A 19,018-nucleotide genomic window follows, 5' to 3' on the forward strand; every position below is an offset into this window, starting at 1 on the left:
GGTAACTTGAACTTAAGGCACAAGGTTGTTGCATTCTGGTAGTTAGTGGTCATCCTTCCTGTAGCTTGGGAAAATAAACTACAATGTCCCAAAGTAGTTCGGTGACTCATTACACTAGAATATAGATCGATTTAGTGAAAATAATGCTTAATAACGATATATAATCACCTTAGGACTCAAAATTTGTTAAAAGCATAAAACTGATAAGAAAACCAACAATGTATAGGGAGATGTAAGACAAAATTGAGATAATTGGATCTTAGAGGGTGTTTGGGAGGTACTTTGGGTAGATTGAATTTGGGACTTGTCAGAATTCCCTTAGAAAGAAAAACATTGTGATTCACAAGTTAAAGGGGAGGAAAGGCTTTGATAAAGTACGCTTTTCTTTGTTGGGCTATAAATCACATCAAGGATTAGGTTGCTAAGTTACCTTCTATTGGTATATCTTTTATTTTAGATCTATCATACATTTATGTGGACTATTTTGTCATCTAGAAGGTTTTATGAGACACTTTAGGCTCTCAAGATCTCTAGATGTAACCAAAATTATTAATGAAGTAAAAGGTTGTTCATTAATATTTTGGTGACAATTTACTATTGTCTTTATTTTAATGGTTGCATCATATGATGGTGGATGACAATTTGGAGATGAAACAACATTTCTATGAGATTTTCATGTAATCCTAAGTATCAATGTGGTTATTTAGATACAAATGTTTGTGTTGCAAATGTGTTGGTCTGTGCTTTCTATTTCTGGATTTTTCAAGAAGTTATACTTTGACCCCATTTTCCCAAAGAATAACGTACACTTGGAGATAATGCTTCCATGCCATGTTTAGAAGTAGTTTGGGATTTTGTTGAGAGAATATCTCAACCTTCATATCTATGTTTGAAATTAATTGGATCTGAGATAAACTATATAATTGTGATGTAATTGAATTAAGTGTGAAATAAAGAATATTTTTTTGTGTGCATTTTTGAGTACTATGTCTTTAATTTCAATTTCTTTGTTGGTATCAGAGACCATATGGGCCTGACTCCCTCAAGGGAGGGCCCAAGAAGGTGGAGTAATTATGAGGATTAAATCCCTAATGTGTACATATAGTAAGCGTAGGTCATATATTATTGTGTGTAAGTATTTGTTTTGAGTGTGTTCTATGTTTGTCAAACGAGCTCGGATACATGGTGAATTTGTATACACAAAAAGGAGAAGACATGAGTATCATTGTTATTGGCCACAACTTGGGGGGCGCCCTCGCTCTGCTAAGTGCATATGAGGTCGCAGCCAAGGGCCTCAATTCGCACAAAGTTGACCTCGATAGGACCATCCCTGTGACTATCTTCTCTTTTAGAGCTCTGAGAGTGGGAAATCGGGCTTTCAAAGACATACTGGAGGCGCACTCGTGCCAAGATTTGAGGCAGTGGAAGAAAGCATGGGAATGGAGGCTCTTTTCCACCTTAGTCTCATATTAGAAAAGGGAGGATCAAATCATGATCAAGTATGATCAAAATGCTAGTTAGAGGGGTCTCTTGTGGGAGAGAAGTGGAATTCCAAGAAGGAAGAGGAGAAGTACTGCTGATGGGGCATGTTGCATGTAGGCGAAGTTATTTTTCAATCCAATGAATGTGGAACACATGACCGCAATCAAGGATAATCCTCACAACCTCTGACTCCTTGCAATCGCTCAGTCAAATCGAGCAACACTTTTATTCTTTGCTTTGTCTAATTCGTTTCCTTCTGCAGATTTGAACGCTTGATAGAATTTGCCAACATATAACATCTTGGGGAATAAATCCAAGATCTCCTCCTCAATCCCCATCATAACGTCGTCATGGTTCAAATGGGAAATATGAAGGCCAATTGCGCGATGGTTAGCCCATGTTTGTGGATCAAGTAAGGAATTTTTGTAGTGACAATGTACGAAGAAGTATGAAAGTGACAAAAGGATGGAAATTATGATCACAACTCCTAGAAAACAACACGCTAGACGCTCCACTAGAATTTCCAGTATTCGATGAAGTTGTATTTTGGTCCATCTCAGTATACACTAGTAGTTATGTGTGCATGTGCTGTGAGAGTAATTATTATGCCCACAATGCAACAATTCAAAGGTTCACTTTCCTTAGTCATGTTATGGATGATTGAAGGATTTGTGGGGCAAAATGTAATAAGACGACTTGAGGCATTCTTGAATTATGGTCCTGACAAAGCCTTTCATACTCTTCTAAAACAATATGTTATATTTTAGTTATGTATGCTTTTTGTAAAAAGTCCATAACCAATTAATGAACAAAGAAACATAGTGCAAATTAGTGGTTCTCGATGTTTTTCGATGCCGATATAACATATCACTAATTTGATTATGTGAGTATGTTACGTGCTGATGAGTCTTCTTGTGCTTTTGGCTTTAAGAGCATTAATTACAAGATATTTTTTTAAGATTCTTGTGTGTTAGAAAGGTTAGTTGTATAATTGAATACTGAATACACTCAACACCCAGACAATTTACCTATATAACTATCAAAATTGTAGTTCGCTGCATTTTGATTGATGAAAGTTAGTCCATAGAGTGGTTCATCAATATCAAAATTGACCTTCAGGAGATCAAGAAGCATCAATTATGCAAAGTTCATCAATCATGGTTAAAGGAAGTTATGTTTTAAATAGAGGTCAAGTGGTAGCTCAAAGTTGTGGTGTTGAAGAAAGGGTGGTGTCTATGAGATTCCAAAGTGGATGTGAGTGTTGATGAAGACTAGCTAAAAAAAGATCCGTTTTGTTGTTGTAATGTGCGTTTTCAATATTTCTTACATGTAAACATTAAGGGAGGGATTTGGAGATAATGCTTCCACGCTGATTTTAGAAGTAGTTTGGGATTTTGTTGAGAAAATATCTCAACCTCCATATCTATGTCTCCAATTTCAATTTCTTTGTGGTACTCTGCCTTGCTTATCTTTTCATTCCTTTTACCTAAAAGGAATCATAAAATACACCAAATTACTAATGTAATTGTCAGATTTGTATTAATATGACAAATTAGTTATTTGAGCCCAGGGAATCCCCCTTTTTGCCGAAGAAAAGCCAACCTAAAGTGAAGAGAAGAATCACCAAGATGATAGTAGGTGGTGTCCTAAGTTCTTCTAAGGTTTGTACCAGGATGATTGGACTTATCTATTGAGGAGATCTTGGAGGCAATAATCACCTTAACCCATAGTTGGTCATTGCATGAATCTTGATTTTGTTGCCCTCTTGTGTCTCCCTATCTTATTTATTCCTCTGCCTTTTCATGCTTTTCTTTCTTTCCTTTTGGTTTTTTCCTTACAACTGGATTTTCACGTCTCTTTATTATTTACTCTTTTATTCTTTTTGTCTTTATATCTACACTTTTAGTTCAATATGTTTGCTTGCTTATTTTCTTTATTATCTCTCTTTTACTTATTTACTTTTAATACCTTTTGTCTTCTTCTTTTCCACTTTACAATAATATGTTGTTGGCATCCTTTTTACATTCTTTCTCTTTTATCTTTATTTTCTTTTATCTTTATTTACTTGTCTGTGTCACATTTTCTAATTTGTTATGATTTCTAAATCTTTATCTCTTTCCGATCTCTATTTTTCTTGACTTATTCAAACCATAATGATTCCTTGATGTATTTATAATTGGCTCTTTTCTACCTACAACTTATTTGCAAAAGAGTGTGTGTTATATCTGAAAAAAGTTGGAAGCTCATAAACTACAACACAGCTTCAATCCAAAAAATTTATGTAAAAAACAATTGATTTCCTTGATTAGTTGTGCACACAAAGAAAGTGTTATTTAAAAAATAATTACTTTACCTTTTTTTTTTCCATATCATAGAACGAATTACTTTCCCACTTGTACACATGTAACTAACTTTGTGTCAATGAAGGAACATGTCATTCACTAATTTTGGAACTAGTCTACTTCAGATCTTGTTAGGTATTTTGTTCAAATCTGCATTTAAATTATACATGAGTTTTGTAATAAATAAAGAGTAAGAGTTGGTGGTAGTTTATTGCCGGTGAAAAAATAGCTTTCCAATTCTTGCTCATGAGAAAAAATGATCAACGTTACCAACACCAATATGGCTACACTTGGATCCATGCTCAAAGCTATATCAATGGGAGTGCCAAGGGAAACTTACACCTAGGTGATATCTACTATGCAAAATAAAAATATCGCTGGAGAAAAGGAAACAAACTGTCAGTAATTCAAAACAACTCTATAAGAGCATTACAGCCTGACTTTTAGAAGGGCTGCTCCTCACGCGTGTCCCTAACCGGGTGCTGATGGGTGAGACTGCCAGTAAAAGTGTAAAGGGGAGAGGTGAATGAGTATACACTTCCCTTAATATACATTCCATAACTTATTGGAAGCTTAGTGAGCAGCAGAAAAATTAGTGAGGACAAGATGAATTGAAATACAATATTATCCTGTTTTATTCATACAAATCCAGGACTTTATGCAAAGATACTAAGGAAGATAATCATACAACCTCCCTCTTGCAGATTCGTGTTATCACTTTGGAATAAAAGACATAACAAACACTGCCGATTCATCATTAAACGAGGCAATGGTGAACGATTACAGAAAGGACATCATTTTGCTCTTGAACTGTTATTTTCCTGCCATCTGCATTGTTACTGGCAACGAACGAGATACGAAAGGAACATCTACCAACACTCCCTTAATATCTCCAATCTTTACCTCCTGTCCTGGGAAACCAACCTGCCTTTTCACATAACCAAGTCCTGCATGTTTAATACCATTGCTCCCAGGGGCACAGCTTGTAAGTTTTCCAACCTGTCATAACAAGTTTTCCATAGCACCAAGGCTAAGTTGATTAAAGACATTCAGAGAAAACTTGAAAACAGCCAAATTCCTGTTCATATGAGGAACTACCTTTGTTCCATTAACTGTGATATTGCTTCCAACAGCTGCAACACTGTCTAACTGAATACCCCACAAATGCTGCTTGACACCATCATATGTTATGAGCTTTGCGATTGTCTCTTGGCCTATGTAACACCCTGAGAAAAGATTTCAATAATCTCAGGCTACAAAAATGGAATACATTTCTAATTTTCATGGACTAAAGATAATAAAACACAAACAATGATAGCTTGAAATTTCAGGAAATTTGAACCTCATTGTTTATATTATTTCAACTGGGGTGAAAGAAGCTACCTTTTGTCAAAGAAATGGTCTTCCATAAACCAGCTTCAAGGACATTGAACTCATTTGTAAGCTCTTTACCAGCAGCAGGTCTTCCTGAAAGAAAAGCGACAGTAGTCCAGTACGTTTCTTGATTGATGGAGGGTTATTAAAATTATCTAATCTATATTAATATCATAACAGCTATATATAGATGAGCATAAATTGTATCCTCGATAAAGATACAAAATCCCATTTTTAAATTTTACTTGCAAACCATATCAAAATTTATAGAAAAATGACAAAAACATCAAGATAAGAAATAAGATAGTGAGAAAGGGGCCATGAAATGAAAGCAATGTTGCTGAAATCCACATCCGGATAAAATTGTCAAGGGTCCAGAAAACAAAAAAATTGTAAAAATCAGGAAAATATCAGATAAATTGGCAAACATTAGCAAAAGTTTAAAAGATACAAAAAATGGAAAAAGGTGATTTGAGGCTAGTTTTTGGATTAACCCTGGTTTTCTGCAATTTTTAACGATTTTATCGTGTTTTTCATGATATTTTCCGGATTTTTTTGAACATAAAAATTGGTGATTTTTTCAGCTGATAAAATTGGCAATGGGAAAAAATTGCGATGTGGCAATGTTATCATGATTTTTTTGTGATGTTTGCAACATTGAATCAAAGAGAAAAGGAGTCTTATAGATATATATACCAATGTCATAATTAACTTGAAGTATTTTTTCCTTTCTGAATTTTTTTTTATGGAAAAATATTTTTATATTAACCAAAAAAAAAAGTACAAAAGGAGAACAATATGTACAAGAGTGAGAAAGTACAATCAAAATTTTCCTAGCAATACTAAGACCAAAGCCTAAAATCAAACACCTACCTAGGGAGAAAACACCTTTGCGAGGTCTTGGTCCTGATTTGAAGGGATCCTTGTTTGAAGTACTAGATTGCCCTTAACTTTTAAGTTTGGTTCACTTAGATGCATTATTGATCTTAGTCCCTAATGACTAGTTGCTTCACTAGAATCCATGTTGTTCTTGTCCAGTGGTTTAGCAGCCTAGGTTTGGGCACCCACTCTATAGGTACCCAAGCCCTTCAAAGAAGTATATTGGCCAAAACAAGTGTAATGTTGAGAGTCTGGAGCCTCCTAGCAGCACTATTAGATGACACATGTCCTAGAGCACCTCCAGGACCCAAGACATTGGTTGAATTTGACCCGGATTTGAGGATTATTCAAGATAACACCACTGGACCTAGCATGCCCCCAAGTTGGCCTTGACACAACTTGATGGGTAGGAGCTGATTCAAGGACCAGATGAGGATGGTCTCACATTGAGAGAGTAGGGAGGTGTTGTTGCACCAGAGGAAGCCATAACACTGGAAAGAAGGAGGCCTTGTTTGACAGATGAAGACCCATGGAGACCATTTTATGGCACTCCAATTGGATCTTAGGCCCCCATAGGAGATATTGAGGTGAATTTGAGGACCAACCCTCAAATTTTGGACTTACTAGGGTTCTACACATATTTGGACACCTTATTGCAATTTCCATGACATTTGGAGCCTAAATTAGGCATAACTTCAGCAATAAAGGAAGCTACGGCTCACACGTGTGGGAAAACTAGGCCTATTATGATGTTAGATAATGGGTTGGCTTGTAACCCAAGGTTATTTAGTGATCTAATAGTCTAACTTGTTTTTAGGGACTTCTTAGGCACAATTTCTTGTTGTAATCCTTATATAAGTAGAGGATAGGTTCATTTTATTGTTCATGATAACTTGTGACTATTTTGGCCCTCTTGGAGAATTTCAGCCTAGCTTGTATCTTGTGGAGATGTGTCCTATGGTGGATTTTTTCTATTGGCACTATTTCTTTGGCTTTGGAGATGTCATTTTGGAGTAATAAAGGTTTGTCCATGCATTCTATCTTATATGTGTACCTTGGATTTGATAAATCTTTGCTTTTGTGTCTAATGTATGGAATGGTTAATTATCTAGGGTTTCTATTGTGCTAGTTATTGTTGAAAATTGTTGTATGGATTCTAGATGATATTATTGCATGCATTACTCACTTATAAAATGTGAATGACAATCCCATGGGTGAACCTTTCAACTAGTTCTCCCCATTGACTTTGCTCCTTGACAAAAGTGATAGCAAGGGTTTTCAAATCTAGGGCTTCATCATTCCCTTACTTCTTGCCAAGATCTAGCAAATTTTACATCTATATAGACTCCATCACCCAAGGACTATGCATTGGTCTTGGTCACATTTTTGGTCATCCATAAAACTTATACTAAAATCTATTCTTCTCCTCTGAAATCTGATTTCAGCCCCTCAAGGATAAGCCACCAACTAGGGCTAGGGCACAAAACGCAACTAGGGTTGAAGTCATTGGCCTTTGGGAGGACTCTGTTAGTGTTAGTCTTTCCAGCCTTCCTCCAGTGATCAAATATGCTCTTACAAAGTGATTTTGAAGTGTCAAGGTCAAATTTTGTCATTTCAGTGAGTCTTCAAGCAAAATTTGGTCACTAGGCATTAGGTCTAGGGTTTGCTTTCACACTTTTCAAAGTTGTCCAAATGTCAGTCCATGTCATCATTCAGAGGGTTGCTATCATCATATTAGGTTCCATTGGGTCATGTTACACCTTATTCATGCTTCAGTTGTGCCTAGGCAAGGTCATTTCCCTCTCCCAGGGTTTTGAAGGCAATTTCTCTTGGATGGTCAAATCACCGGCAAAACTTGTTTCCTAATGTTCATACACCTTCCCCTATCCTTAAAGTACCTTATCAAACACTTCCCATCCCTTAGATCCGCCAAATTCCTCATTTTTGCACAAACCCTAGTTTCTAGCTACAACTTGGCAATTTTCTAGGTTGGGCCTGTGTTTTGCCCTTTTGAACCCCTTCCCCTCACTCAATCTCTGAGATTCCACTTTCCCCTGCTTCCTAACATCCCTCCCTACTTCCAAAAATTTCCCCAAGAATTTAGAAGCCCCCTATCCCCTTCATTTCGCTCCATTTCGACAAAATTCCTTGTTTCACACATCGGGACAAGTCGCACTCAAATGCTGTTTCAGAGCAATCAAAGATGAATTTTGGAAAACTGAGAGAGGTTTTTGTTTAAAACATGCCAAGGAAGAAAAACCTCCTTCACTTTTTGCACAGGTGTCATGGTTTTAAAGAAATGTCAAAAATACCGGCGAGAACGAAGGTGCTCCAATGACGGTTGGCCAAAGCACAAAAACGAAGGAAAACGCCCGATCCACTCCACATTTTGGCCAAAGCCTCTTTGACTGAGCATGGTACTTGATTGGGGACTCTCAGCCCAAATTTCAAGAAATTTGGAGAAAATTTTGTCATTTGTGAATTTTTTATGCCAAACACAGGTTTTCTCCATTAACGGGTCTCACCCCCCGCGCGACCCTTCATCATGGCAACTCCATTTGACAAAAACTCAACATTTCCAGATTTGTCATGCAAAGTTACACATGCTCATGGATGGACTTGAGATTTGGTGAAGTTTTGGGCCTCCAGAAAGTCAAAAAACTAGCAAAAATTGACTTTCTGCCACTTTTTTGAATTGCAGAAAGCAGTCTTGGGAGATTTGATTTTTGACAGGGCAAATGAACTCCAAATTCAAAAATTCCAGTTGGGTTGGAAAGTAGACTCACAGACCTTTCCAACAAGCCTACTCTTGCCCAATTTGGACACTTGCAAGTGCCCCAAAAGTGGCTCCAAAGGCGCGCGACCCGTCAGGCAGGGGCGCGCGACCCGTCAGGCAGATTTTTCCAAAATGCACTGTACAGCTCAGAAAAATGCAGTTTGACCCAGTTTGACTTTTTGGGGTGAATTATGATTCTCTTTGATGTAATTATTGTACTTTTAAGACACTTTTACTCTTATGTAACACTTCTAGAAGATTCATTCATGAAAAGGGTAAATATTAAATGAATGAATTGGTTTCCTAGCTTATAGAGGCAAGTTGTTTTGACTGCCTAGTTTGTAGTGCTTAGTTTAGAAGTAGTTGAAACAGCTCCTAGGATAGTGAGCTCGACCCATGGAGGCAGGGAAAGAGGTTAGATCATCTATATTATGTACTTTCTTGCTCATTTTCATGGTTGGACTCTTGAGGGAGAAGCTATCATTGTATTATTCACTGTATCTCTGCAATTTTTGGCTAAGGAAGACTAGGGTTTTGCAGTCCTCTTTGGGATTCTTGTGGACTCATGTGTTGATGGTGTGTTTCTCAATGTACTTGTAAGCTTGTTATGTGACTCATTTCCTTTCTTTTACTTCTGCACATTAAACAAATGAAGTGTTAAAGTAAGAATTCATGCCTGCCATGCTCTGCTTTTAAGTTTGTTTAAATTCAATGTTTTCTATTGTCTAAAGAGAATTCAAAGTTATTGTTTGCTCTCTTTAGCTCCTCACCTTTCATTCCTGACCATTCACCTCAATCAAAAGCATCAATACTGTCTCCTACCTCGCCCCAAAGAACTCCTTGCAGAAACTGTGTCCAATCCCCGCACCCAAAATTGCCATCCCCTCAATTTGCCACCAAAAACCCTAAAAACCCTAAATCAACCTTTTGATCAGTTTACTAGCCTAAAATCAGTGTTACCCTATTGGTCATCTCATCCATTGAAGATTTCACCGAGATAGACTGGAGAGAGCCCTCTCCAGCCCCGTAGGGCTAGCTACGAGGCTAAGTGGTTTGATGTTGCCTTGAGGTTTGCCTTTCTCAGCCTGAGGTGAAATTTCAAGCGCTAACAGACTCAACAATTGTCCAAAAGGTGGTTGCCTCAAAATCAACTCCTTGAGTGGCTAATCCATCCATGTTAGGGCTAATGTCTTGAGCCCTAAGTAGATTTTTCCCTAGAAAAGCCCTAGTTTGCCCTAGGCTATTGAAATTTGGGGCAGCTTTGGGATGAATTTCCCCACGGGAAATCCAATTACCCCAAAAGAAGCCCATCTATCCCAAGAAGAAACCATCTTGCCCAAAAGAGAATTTAAATTTGATAAAAGGGAAATTATTATTTGTTGGCACTCCTCTCATTATTATTTGATGTGACAAATTTGTTTGGGCAAGCTATCATTAAGGCATGTGCTAAAATATATTTAAAGTAAGAGTAAATTAATAAAGGGTCACGATGGCACAAGTTTAGGTCGTCTCCTTTCTTGATGGAACCCGTTCAGCCAATCAAATGCCTTTATATTAGACCTCCTTGTGGCTCATTTCAAGCATGCAACTCACACATCTAAGGGAAATCAATCTGAGGTATTGCAGGACTCATAGTTTTAAAACTCCAACTCCGACTCCGACTCGGCCGAGGATCGACTCCGAAAGGTAATGACTCGGCCGGCTCGATTTCAATGACTCGGTCGTTGTAAAAAATACATTAAATATTTTTTTTTTTTATAAAAAAACATAATTTTAAAGATTTTAAACATAATTTTAGAGATTTTCATTCATGTTTCCAAACAAAACATTATAATATAGATGGAAGACAACATATGATCAAAGTAGGCTCATGAACCATGTCAGGCCAGGCAGTAACTCTCCAAAGGCAGAAAAACGGATTGATGTATTATTCCATAGGTAACCCATTTTTATATACAATAGGGAGTGATTGTTCAGTTCATCTCCCAATGACTGTTCACCTTCCCAATTTATTTAGTTACATAAAATTCCCAATCATGAAGATTAGGTGTCAACATTCCCCCCCTTAATCTGAAGGTATGTTGGTGAGTCCAAGCATCATTCTGAATCGTTCAAGCTTTTCCTTTCCAAGTGCTTTGGTGAAGATGTCTGCAATTTGCTCATTTGTCGAACAATGACGGAGATGGATTGTTTTGGCCTCAACATAATGTCGAATCAGATGATATTTAGTATTGATATGCTTTGTTCGATCATGAAACTTTGGGTTCTTGGCCAGTTTTATTGCAGAGGTGTTATCAATCATGAGTGGAGTTGATTGTACTTGTTTTACCTGCAAATCTTCAAGAATTTTCCTGAGCCACACAATTTCTTTCGTTGCTTCAGTTGCTGCCACGTATTCTGCTTCTGTTGTGGAATCTGCTGGAACTGATTGTTTGCGTGATCTCCAGGAGACAGCTCCTGATCCAAGACTCATAGCATATCCTGAGGTAGATACCCCAGTTTCTTTGTCTCCATCGAAGTCTGAATCAGAGTATCCAATCAAGCTGAAGTCGTCCACCTGTGTATACTTGATTCCAAGGTCTTGAGTTCCCTTCAAGTACCTTAGAACTCTTTTTGCAGCAGACCAATGTCCCTCACAAGGGTTTTGCATGAACCTGGAGAGGATTCCAACAGTAAATGAAATGTCTGGTCTGGTAGTAGTGAGGTAGATGAGACTTCCTACAAGCTGTCTATACTTTGTTGCATCCTCAAATTCCTTTCCTTCAATAGATGTGAGCTTTAAGTTTTGTTCCATTGGAGTAGAAAGAGGATTGCACTCTGTCATGCCAAATCTATTTAACAAATCTCCAATATATTTCTTTTGAGAAAGAAATATGGATTTTGGATGTTGGGTTACTTCAATGCCAAGATAGTAATGAACATAGCCCAAATCAGTCATTTCAAAACTTTTCCCCAATTCCTTCTTTATGGATGCAAGGTAGCTTTCATTTTTCCCTGTCATTAAAAGATCATCTACATATACCACAAGATACACAACTGTTTTGCCAACTTTCTTGACAAATAAAGTTGCATCATCAAGATCAAAATGATTGAAGTTGAGTTTCAGAAGATGCTCAGTTAGTTTTTCATACCAGGCTCGCGGTGCTTGTTTGAGGCCATACAAGGATTTCACAAGTTTGCATACTTTATGTTCATGTCCTTTCACAGCAAATCCTTCAGGCTGGGACATAAAAACATTCTCTTTTAGATCTCCATTCAAGAAGGCAGTTTTTACATCCATTTTATGGACTTTCCAACCGTTCTGAGCTGCTAGTGCAAAGAGTGTCCGGATGGTGGCCCATTTTGCTGTGGGGGCAAAAGTTTCCTCATAATCGACCCCTTCCTTCTGTGCAAAACCTTTTGCCACAAGCCTAGCTTTGTGCTTGTCAAGTGAGCCATCAGCTTTGTACTTGTTCTTGTAGACCCACTTGCAGCCAATTGGTTTGGTTCCAAATGGAGGATCAACCAGCTTCCAAGTGCCATTCTTTATGAGAGCATCATACTCCTTTTGCATCGCTTCTTTCCATTCATCATGAGAAGCAACTTCTTTGAAGGAAGTTGGTTCAAAATCTGTAGACAAGTTCAATTCACAATCATAAGTAACATCCATATCAATAGGTGAATTAGAGCCATCTACATCACCTCCATTTTGTCGGTTTGAATTTCTGGTACCTGTTTTTCCAATTTCATCAGGATGAACACTTTCAAGTGTCTTTGTCAGCCACTTTGGGGACCTTTCTGAGATGGTCCAAGCTGCTCTGTTGATTGAGTTGGGACTGAATCAAGATTGAGTCTCCCAATTCTATCAATTACATCACTTAAAGCATCATCCGTTGTTGGAGTTTCATGCAGGGGAGATTGTTCTTCAGAAGAAGATTCCACATGTTGATCTAGTATAGGAATCCCCCCTTCAAGATGTGGAATCTGATTATCAAATTCTTGAAATGATTTCGTTTTTGCGAATCTATCCAAGCGATCAAGTTGCCGCTCAACAACATTGTCAGATTTGGATGATTCAAGAAAAATGACATCTCTAGATACAACAAACTTTTTATTTACTTCATCATAGAGGCAGTATGCTTTAGAGGTGTTTGAATACCCCAGGAAGATACACTTACAACTTCTAGCACCAAGTTTGTTTCTATGTACCTTTGGTATCAAAGCATAACAGGTGGAACCAAAGATCCTGAGATGTTTTACCGAAGGAACATGTCCATACCACAATTCATAAGGAGTCTTGTTTCTTATAGCATTAGATGGACATCTATTCTTTATATATGCAGCACATAGAACAGCATCAGCCCAAAACATTATCTTTACATTTTTGAAGAAAAGCATGGATCGTACCATATTCAAGATTGTTCTATTCATTCTTTCAGCTACGCCATTCTGTTGGGGATTATAAGGCACAGTTGTTTGATGTTTGATCCCATGTTGGCGAAGATAGTTTTCAAATTCATTTGATGTATATTCTTTTCCATTATCAGTGCGAATAGACCCAATATGAGATTGTGCATCATTTTCAATCCATTTATGAAAATTCTTAAATGTTTGAAAAGCATAAGATTTGTTCTTCAATAAATAAACCCAACACATTCTGGTGTAATCATCAATAAATGTCATGATATATTTATTTCCATTTGCAGAAGGAACAGGCATTGGACCACATAAATCTGAATGAATGAGTTCAAGCTTCCTATGTGCTCTTGAATGTGAATCATGAAAAGACTGTTTGCTATGCTTTCCTAGAATGCAAGCATCACATTGCTTATGTTTCCTAGGAATTGTAGGCAAACCAGCAACACCATTTTTCTTCAATAAGCGGAGACTGTCATAGTTTAAATGTCCAAATCTAGCATGCCATAATAAACTTGATGGAAGTGTACCTTCTTCATGATGAGAAATATATGTGAAATGTTGTGCATGAGCAGAGGTTCCTTGCAGTTTGAGAAGCCTTTCTTCTTCTATTCCCCTCATGACAAGTGAGTGGTCAGATTCTTTTCTTACCTCAAGCTTGCCATCAAACATATGAATGGAGTGACCTTGCTGGCGGATGTGGACCAAGGACAACAAGTTTCTCTTGAGCTGTGGGAGATATAGAACATGATCTAGAAGAAAGTCTGGAAGACCAGGCAGTTTAAGCCTGATTGTGCCAAGCCCTGATGGCTTGATTTTTGACTGATCTGCAAAGTATACTGCTCCATCAACATTGTTAGTGAAATCTTCAAAAAAATCTTTCCTATGAGTCATATGATAGGTTGCTCCTGAATCAAGCAACCAATCATTTTTCGAAGAAGCAAGTGAAGCATTAAACAAATCTTCATTTACTCCAATGTTACATTGTGCCTCAATATAGTGAGCGGATTCAGGTGCTTTACCTTTGTCTGTATCATCAGTTTTACCTTTCTGCTGGTTTCTTTTCTGCTCAATTTTGTCCCATGGTAGCTTGCATGTAGAAGCATCATGTGATCCATTTCGTTTGCAGCGAATGCAATGCAGATCTGCTTTTTCTCCTTGAGAATGTCTGCCCCCCCTGCCTCTGAAGTATCTTCCTCTTCCTCTTCGTCCACCTCTTCCTCTTGTAGAATCTTGAGCAGGATGCTTTTCTTTATGAGCAAGGCAAACAGTCTCTTCAGAAGATTCAAGGACTGTCTTCTTTCCAAAGGCTTTCTCTCTTTCAGCAAACTTTTTCACAAGAGAGTCAAAGGTTATATCTTTAAGATTTCCATTTGCTTGTAAAGACTCAAGATAATTGGAGTAAGTAGGATAGAGTGCCTTGAGAAAAGCAATAAGAGGGATATCCAGCTCAACCTTAGTGGATTTAATATCATGCATTATGGATTTTACTTCAGATGCAAGAGCAAGAGGATCATTATTTTTCAGTTCAAGAGTGAAGAGTTTAATCATGAGCTGAACAACTTCAAGTGCAGAATGTGAGTCATAGAGTTCTTTGAGCTTTTGTAAAGCTTCAAAGGCAGTTGAATATGATGAAATATGGCGACTTACTTCTTCATTTACAGATGTTGCGATTAATGCATATGCTTTGTTGTTCTTGTTATCCCAAATGACGAGCTCTTTGTCTGATGTAGGTTGTACTGGGTCATTGTCTCCTTCTCCGACACACACTCCTTTCCACAACTCATTGAAGATGAGGGTGTGTTTTATCATCCGGGACCATTCAGGATAGTTCTCCTTGCTAGTGAGAACTATTCCTACCATAGAGATGATTGAATGCATTCTGTAAAAAAAATACTTCTGCTTTCATAGAAGGCCGATGGTAAACCGGCATTCCTTCATCTTTAATAACCTTGAACTGACCTGGCTTGACAACTTCAGCCGCACTTGATTTGATAAGCAATTACCTACCATCCAGATGGGTTAATACAAATTGGAACCCACACAGTGCCTCCCTCAATAATAAGGTATGCTCAACAACAAGATCATCTCCCTTTTCCCACGGCAACGCAAATTTCTTCTCCTGCAGTTTCTCTGATGAGAATAAGTGCGCAGCTTCAGGCCTATGCAGGTCAGAGACAAGCGTTATGGACAAAGCGCAGTGGCAGAGGCAGATTATTTCAGAACAGAAGGGAATAAAGCAGAGGCAGAGGGAGAGGTCAGGATAGAGGAGTTACAAGGTGCATAATAGCTAAAACAAGGAGCTGGCTTTGATACCATGTCAGGCCAGGCAGTAACTCTCCAAAGGCAGAAAAACGGATTGATGTATTATTCCATAGGTAACCCATTTTTATATACAATAGGGAGTGATTGTTCAGTTCATCTCCCGATGACTGTTCACCTTCCCAATTTATTTAGTTACATAAAATTCCCAATCATGAAGATTAGGTGTCAACAAACCAATCCATTATATCAAAATGGTACCCAATGGCAATACATAGTCAACTGTCATACATGATCAAAGACTCAAAACAAAAAACACATAACCAAGGAGGCTAGAAATGGCCTCTACAACAAAAGTAAACTGTGACCAGACTCCAGTACTAGTACTACAGCTACTGGCTAGTAGCTACTGCTAGAGGAGCCAAGATCATGTCGATCAATCTCTGGATCATCATCAGAGTCAGACAGGGGGTCCATGGCTCCTCCTCATCATCATCTCCAACTGCATCTGTAGAAGTGGTACCACTAGCAGGCTGTGCAACTGCAGCAGATGCAAGCTAAGATAGAGTAGATATGCGGCTGCGCTTCTGTCGTGGCTGAGCAGAGGAAGCACCTACAACTGGAGTCCTTGCTGGCTGTGACACTGAGGCCGGTGGATTGGGATCTGCATTCAACTAAACAGCATGTTCAAGTTCAATTGATGTCTCGATATCTAAATCTAAATCAAGATCCTCATCAAGATCAAACTCTGCTGGACAACTCTCCACTACCCAATCTGGTGTTGGATCAATGTCTTCCAACACAATGGGATCTGAATTAGGTCTTTTGTTTAGCAAATGGTTTCGTCTGAGCTGGAGGTTGTATTGGACATAAACTAGATCATTTAACCGTTTTTGATCCAAACGGTTTCTCTTCTTTGTGTTACTTGGGAGCAGGAGCGAAAATAGGAGCGGGAGCAACATTTTCAGAAGCTCCTGGTTTGGGAGCGAATCCCAGAGGAGTTCGACAACCAATGTCACTAACATCAAGGTACATAGAGGGATTGGTGCTCTTGATTAAATACGAGTTCCATACCCTAATACATGACAAAATTCAATGGAAACATTGCAATCCTCCAATCCTGAAATCCTAAAAAACTGATAAGTCTGCTGGATTTTGAATGAAATCTAAAATTCTACTTTCTCCATATGAAATCCAATGAGGCCGAAACCACTCTCAAACATCCTGAGTCATTTCATGGTAATGTTAAAAATTTAAGTAAAAGGATGAAAATGAAGATTAAGGAGAATGTCACTTTTACTTTAAGAATTTAACATTACCATGAAATTTGAATAGCATATCAATAGTAGAGAGCATTTTAGTGTGTTAAATAGGGTTTGGGAGGGGGAAATGGACCCCAAATGACATTTAGCAAATTCATATGACACCTTGGAGTCCAAACCAATCATAAATCACCTTAAAAATCCATTAAAAGAATATTAAATCGTTGTTTAACATGTTCTGGGCTGGCTTTTTGTGACTCGGCCGAGTCATAACAGAAACGGCCGAGTTGGCCGAGTCAGCCATGACTCAGCGAGTCATTGGCCGAGTCATAACAGAAACGGCCGAGTGGCCGAGTCAGCCATGACTCGGCCGAGTCATTGAATGACTCGGCTGAGTCATGGCTGACTCGGCCAAACGTACCGTTTCAAAGGCCGAGTCATGGCTGAGGGTATCGGCTCGGATCAACTCGGCCGTTTCGGTATCGAAACGGCCGTTTTTTAAAACAAGGGCAGGACTAAAGGAGGCAAGCTAGAGAGGAGAAGAGGACAAATTTATTTGTCTTGTTTTCTTATGTTCTGGATCAAGTCGAGCAGAAGCTGTTGGACGAGTTTGCCAGGGCATGGTTATGTGGATAAATCTCTATTTTGGGGTGGATTTCTAGGTTGAGCTAGAGTATTGGAGAGGGACAAGCCCTAATTTCTGTGCCAAAAAGGGTTTGGTACAGGGCTGCTCGTAGGGTATTCCAGGCCGAGTTAAGTTGATACGTATTTGTGGTTTTTTCTATATACAGGCCAAAATGTTTCAGTTATTTGGACAAGGCCATAAGGCCTATTTAGGAGGGACGAGATAAGAAACACTGTTGGCTGAATTTGAGAACAAGTTCTGGACATGAATGAGGGTTGATCTCTCTTAGGAACAGGGCCAAATATTTTGAGTTTATTTGATTCGTAAATTGTCGTGGATATTCCACTGGATAGTTGATCCAAAAAATCTGATAATAATTTATTAAAATTCTGAATTTTTACACTATTACAATTTTATTAAACTTCTAGATCTGTAAATTTAATTGTAATTAGTGCATGCATGTGAATGCAAATTATTCAGAAAAGTGGAGAACAACAAAATAAACTCACACACACACACATAAGGCACAATATATGCTCTGCGAAACCCTTTCGGGGGAAAACCCAGCTGGAAGGTGAGGTTGCTTCGCTTGCTTTCTCAGTCTGGAAAATAAGGTTGCAGGTACAAAGAAGTAATGCATGTGCCCTGTGGGCTGCTACAATGCACAAATCCTCTGTGTGTGCTCTACCTCCTATCTCTCTCGGCTATCTTTGCTCAACTATGGAACAAAATTCTCTTGAAAGAATCGAATGCCTCTTCCTCCTAGTGGCCCGATTATAACACAACCCGATAGCCTACTAGTGGTTAAGTTCGAGTCCCAACGTTGCACGAAGCGGGGACAAAACGGGGACGTTTTTTGGAAGTGAGGACGCAGAAGCGTCATTTCCCAAAAACTAGGAAACTAAGCGTCTTGAAAGCGTCTACTCTCTCTCTCTCTCTCTCTATATATATATATATATATATATATATATATTACATTTATATTGAAAAAAAACATCCTAAATACCAAATTAATTATAGAAGACATGAAAACATGCATATTTTTACATAAATCAAGATAGATATGGCATCCATGATTCCATTGTACATCAATGATTAATTATTCGAGCATCAACCATCTAGATTATAGCAATTACAAACATACATCAAATTTTTAAGCATATTATAAAACATAAAAAATTTAGAAGATAAATCATAAAATCATCAAACATTCAAGTAACTTATCTAGCAAGTGAGCAACTGTCAACATTAGTCATGTCCAAAATTCAAATAACAATGTTTACAAAATAGGCCACTTGGCCACCACCAAGACTCAAGTCGAAGGAAAGTCAAATAGGTGGATGGGGGGGTCCATATGAGGCTAGGGAGGCTCAAGGAGTTATACGGAGGGAGCAACTCTCATTTTGGATTCATTCTTACACCTTGCAATCAAAATTACTTGACTGTTCGCTCTGTTGTTTAGCTGAGTCAACCGACTGTTTAGCCACGAATCTCTCAAGCGGGAGATTCAACCTCTACTTCGGGGGACCATCCGTGCCCGTCCTAGAGGGGCAGTTCCATAAGTATTTCAAGAGTTCTGGGAGTGTGATACATCACTACCATTCAACGACAACAAGGAGTG

At 38.3% G+C, this 19,018-nt stretch overlaps 1 protein-coding gene across 2 annotated transcripts in view; it reads right to left on the reverse strand.

Annotated features, from left to right (window-relative positions):
- Positions 1 to 4,008: 4,008 nt before the first annotated feature.
- Positions 4,009 to 19,018, reverse strand: part of LOC149163288 (Glycine cleavage T-protein family) — a 388,788-nt gene continuing 373,778 nt past the window's right edge. For both annotated transcript variants that reach the window (XM_089431674.1, XM_089431672.1), the window contains 3 exons: positions 5,208 to 5,291; positions 4,923 to 5,050; positions 4,009 to 4,823 (listed from right to left, as the gene is read on the reverse strand). In XM_089431674.1, coding sequence (XP_089287800.1) covers positions 4,638 to 4,823; positions 4,923 to 5,050; positions 5,208 to 5,291 — 398 coding nt within the window. In that variant the 3' untranslated portion in view covers positions 4,009 to 4,637. The remainder of the gene's footprint in view (positions 4,824 to 4,922; positions 5,051 to 5,207; positions 5,292 to 19,018) is intronic.

Source organism: Pinus tabuliformis, chromosome 5_1 (genome assembly GCF_031772625.1).
Source record: "Pinus tabuliformis cultivar Carrire ecotype Pingquan chromosome 5_1, CPIR1, whole genome shotgun sequence".
Classification (NCBI taxonomy): Eukaryota; Viridiplantae; Streptophyta; class Pinopsida; order Pinales; family Pinaceae; genus Pinus; species Pinus tabuliformis.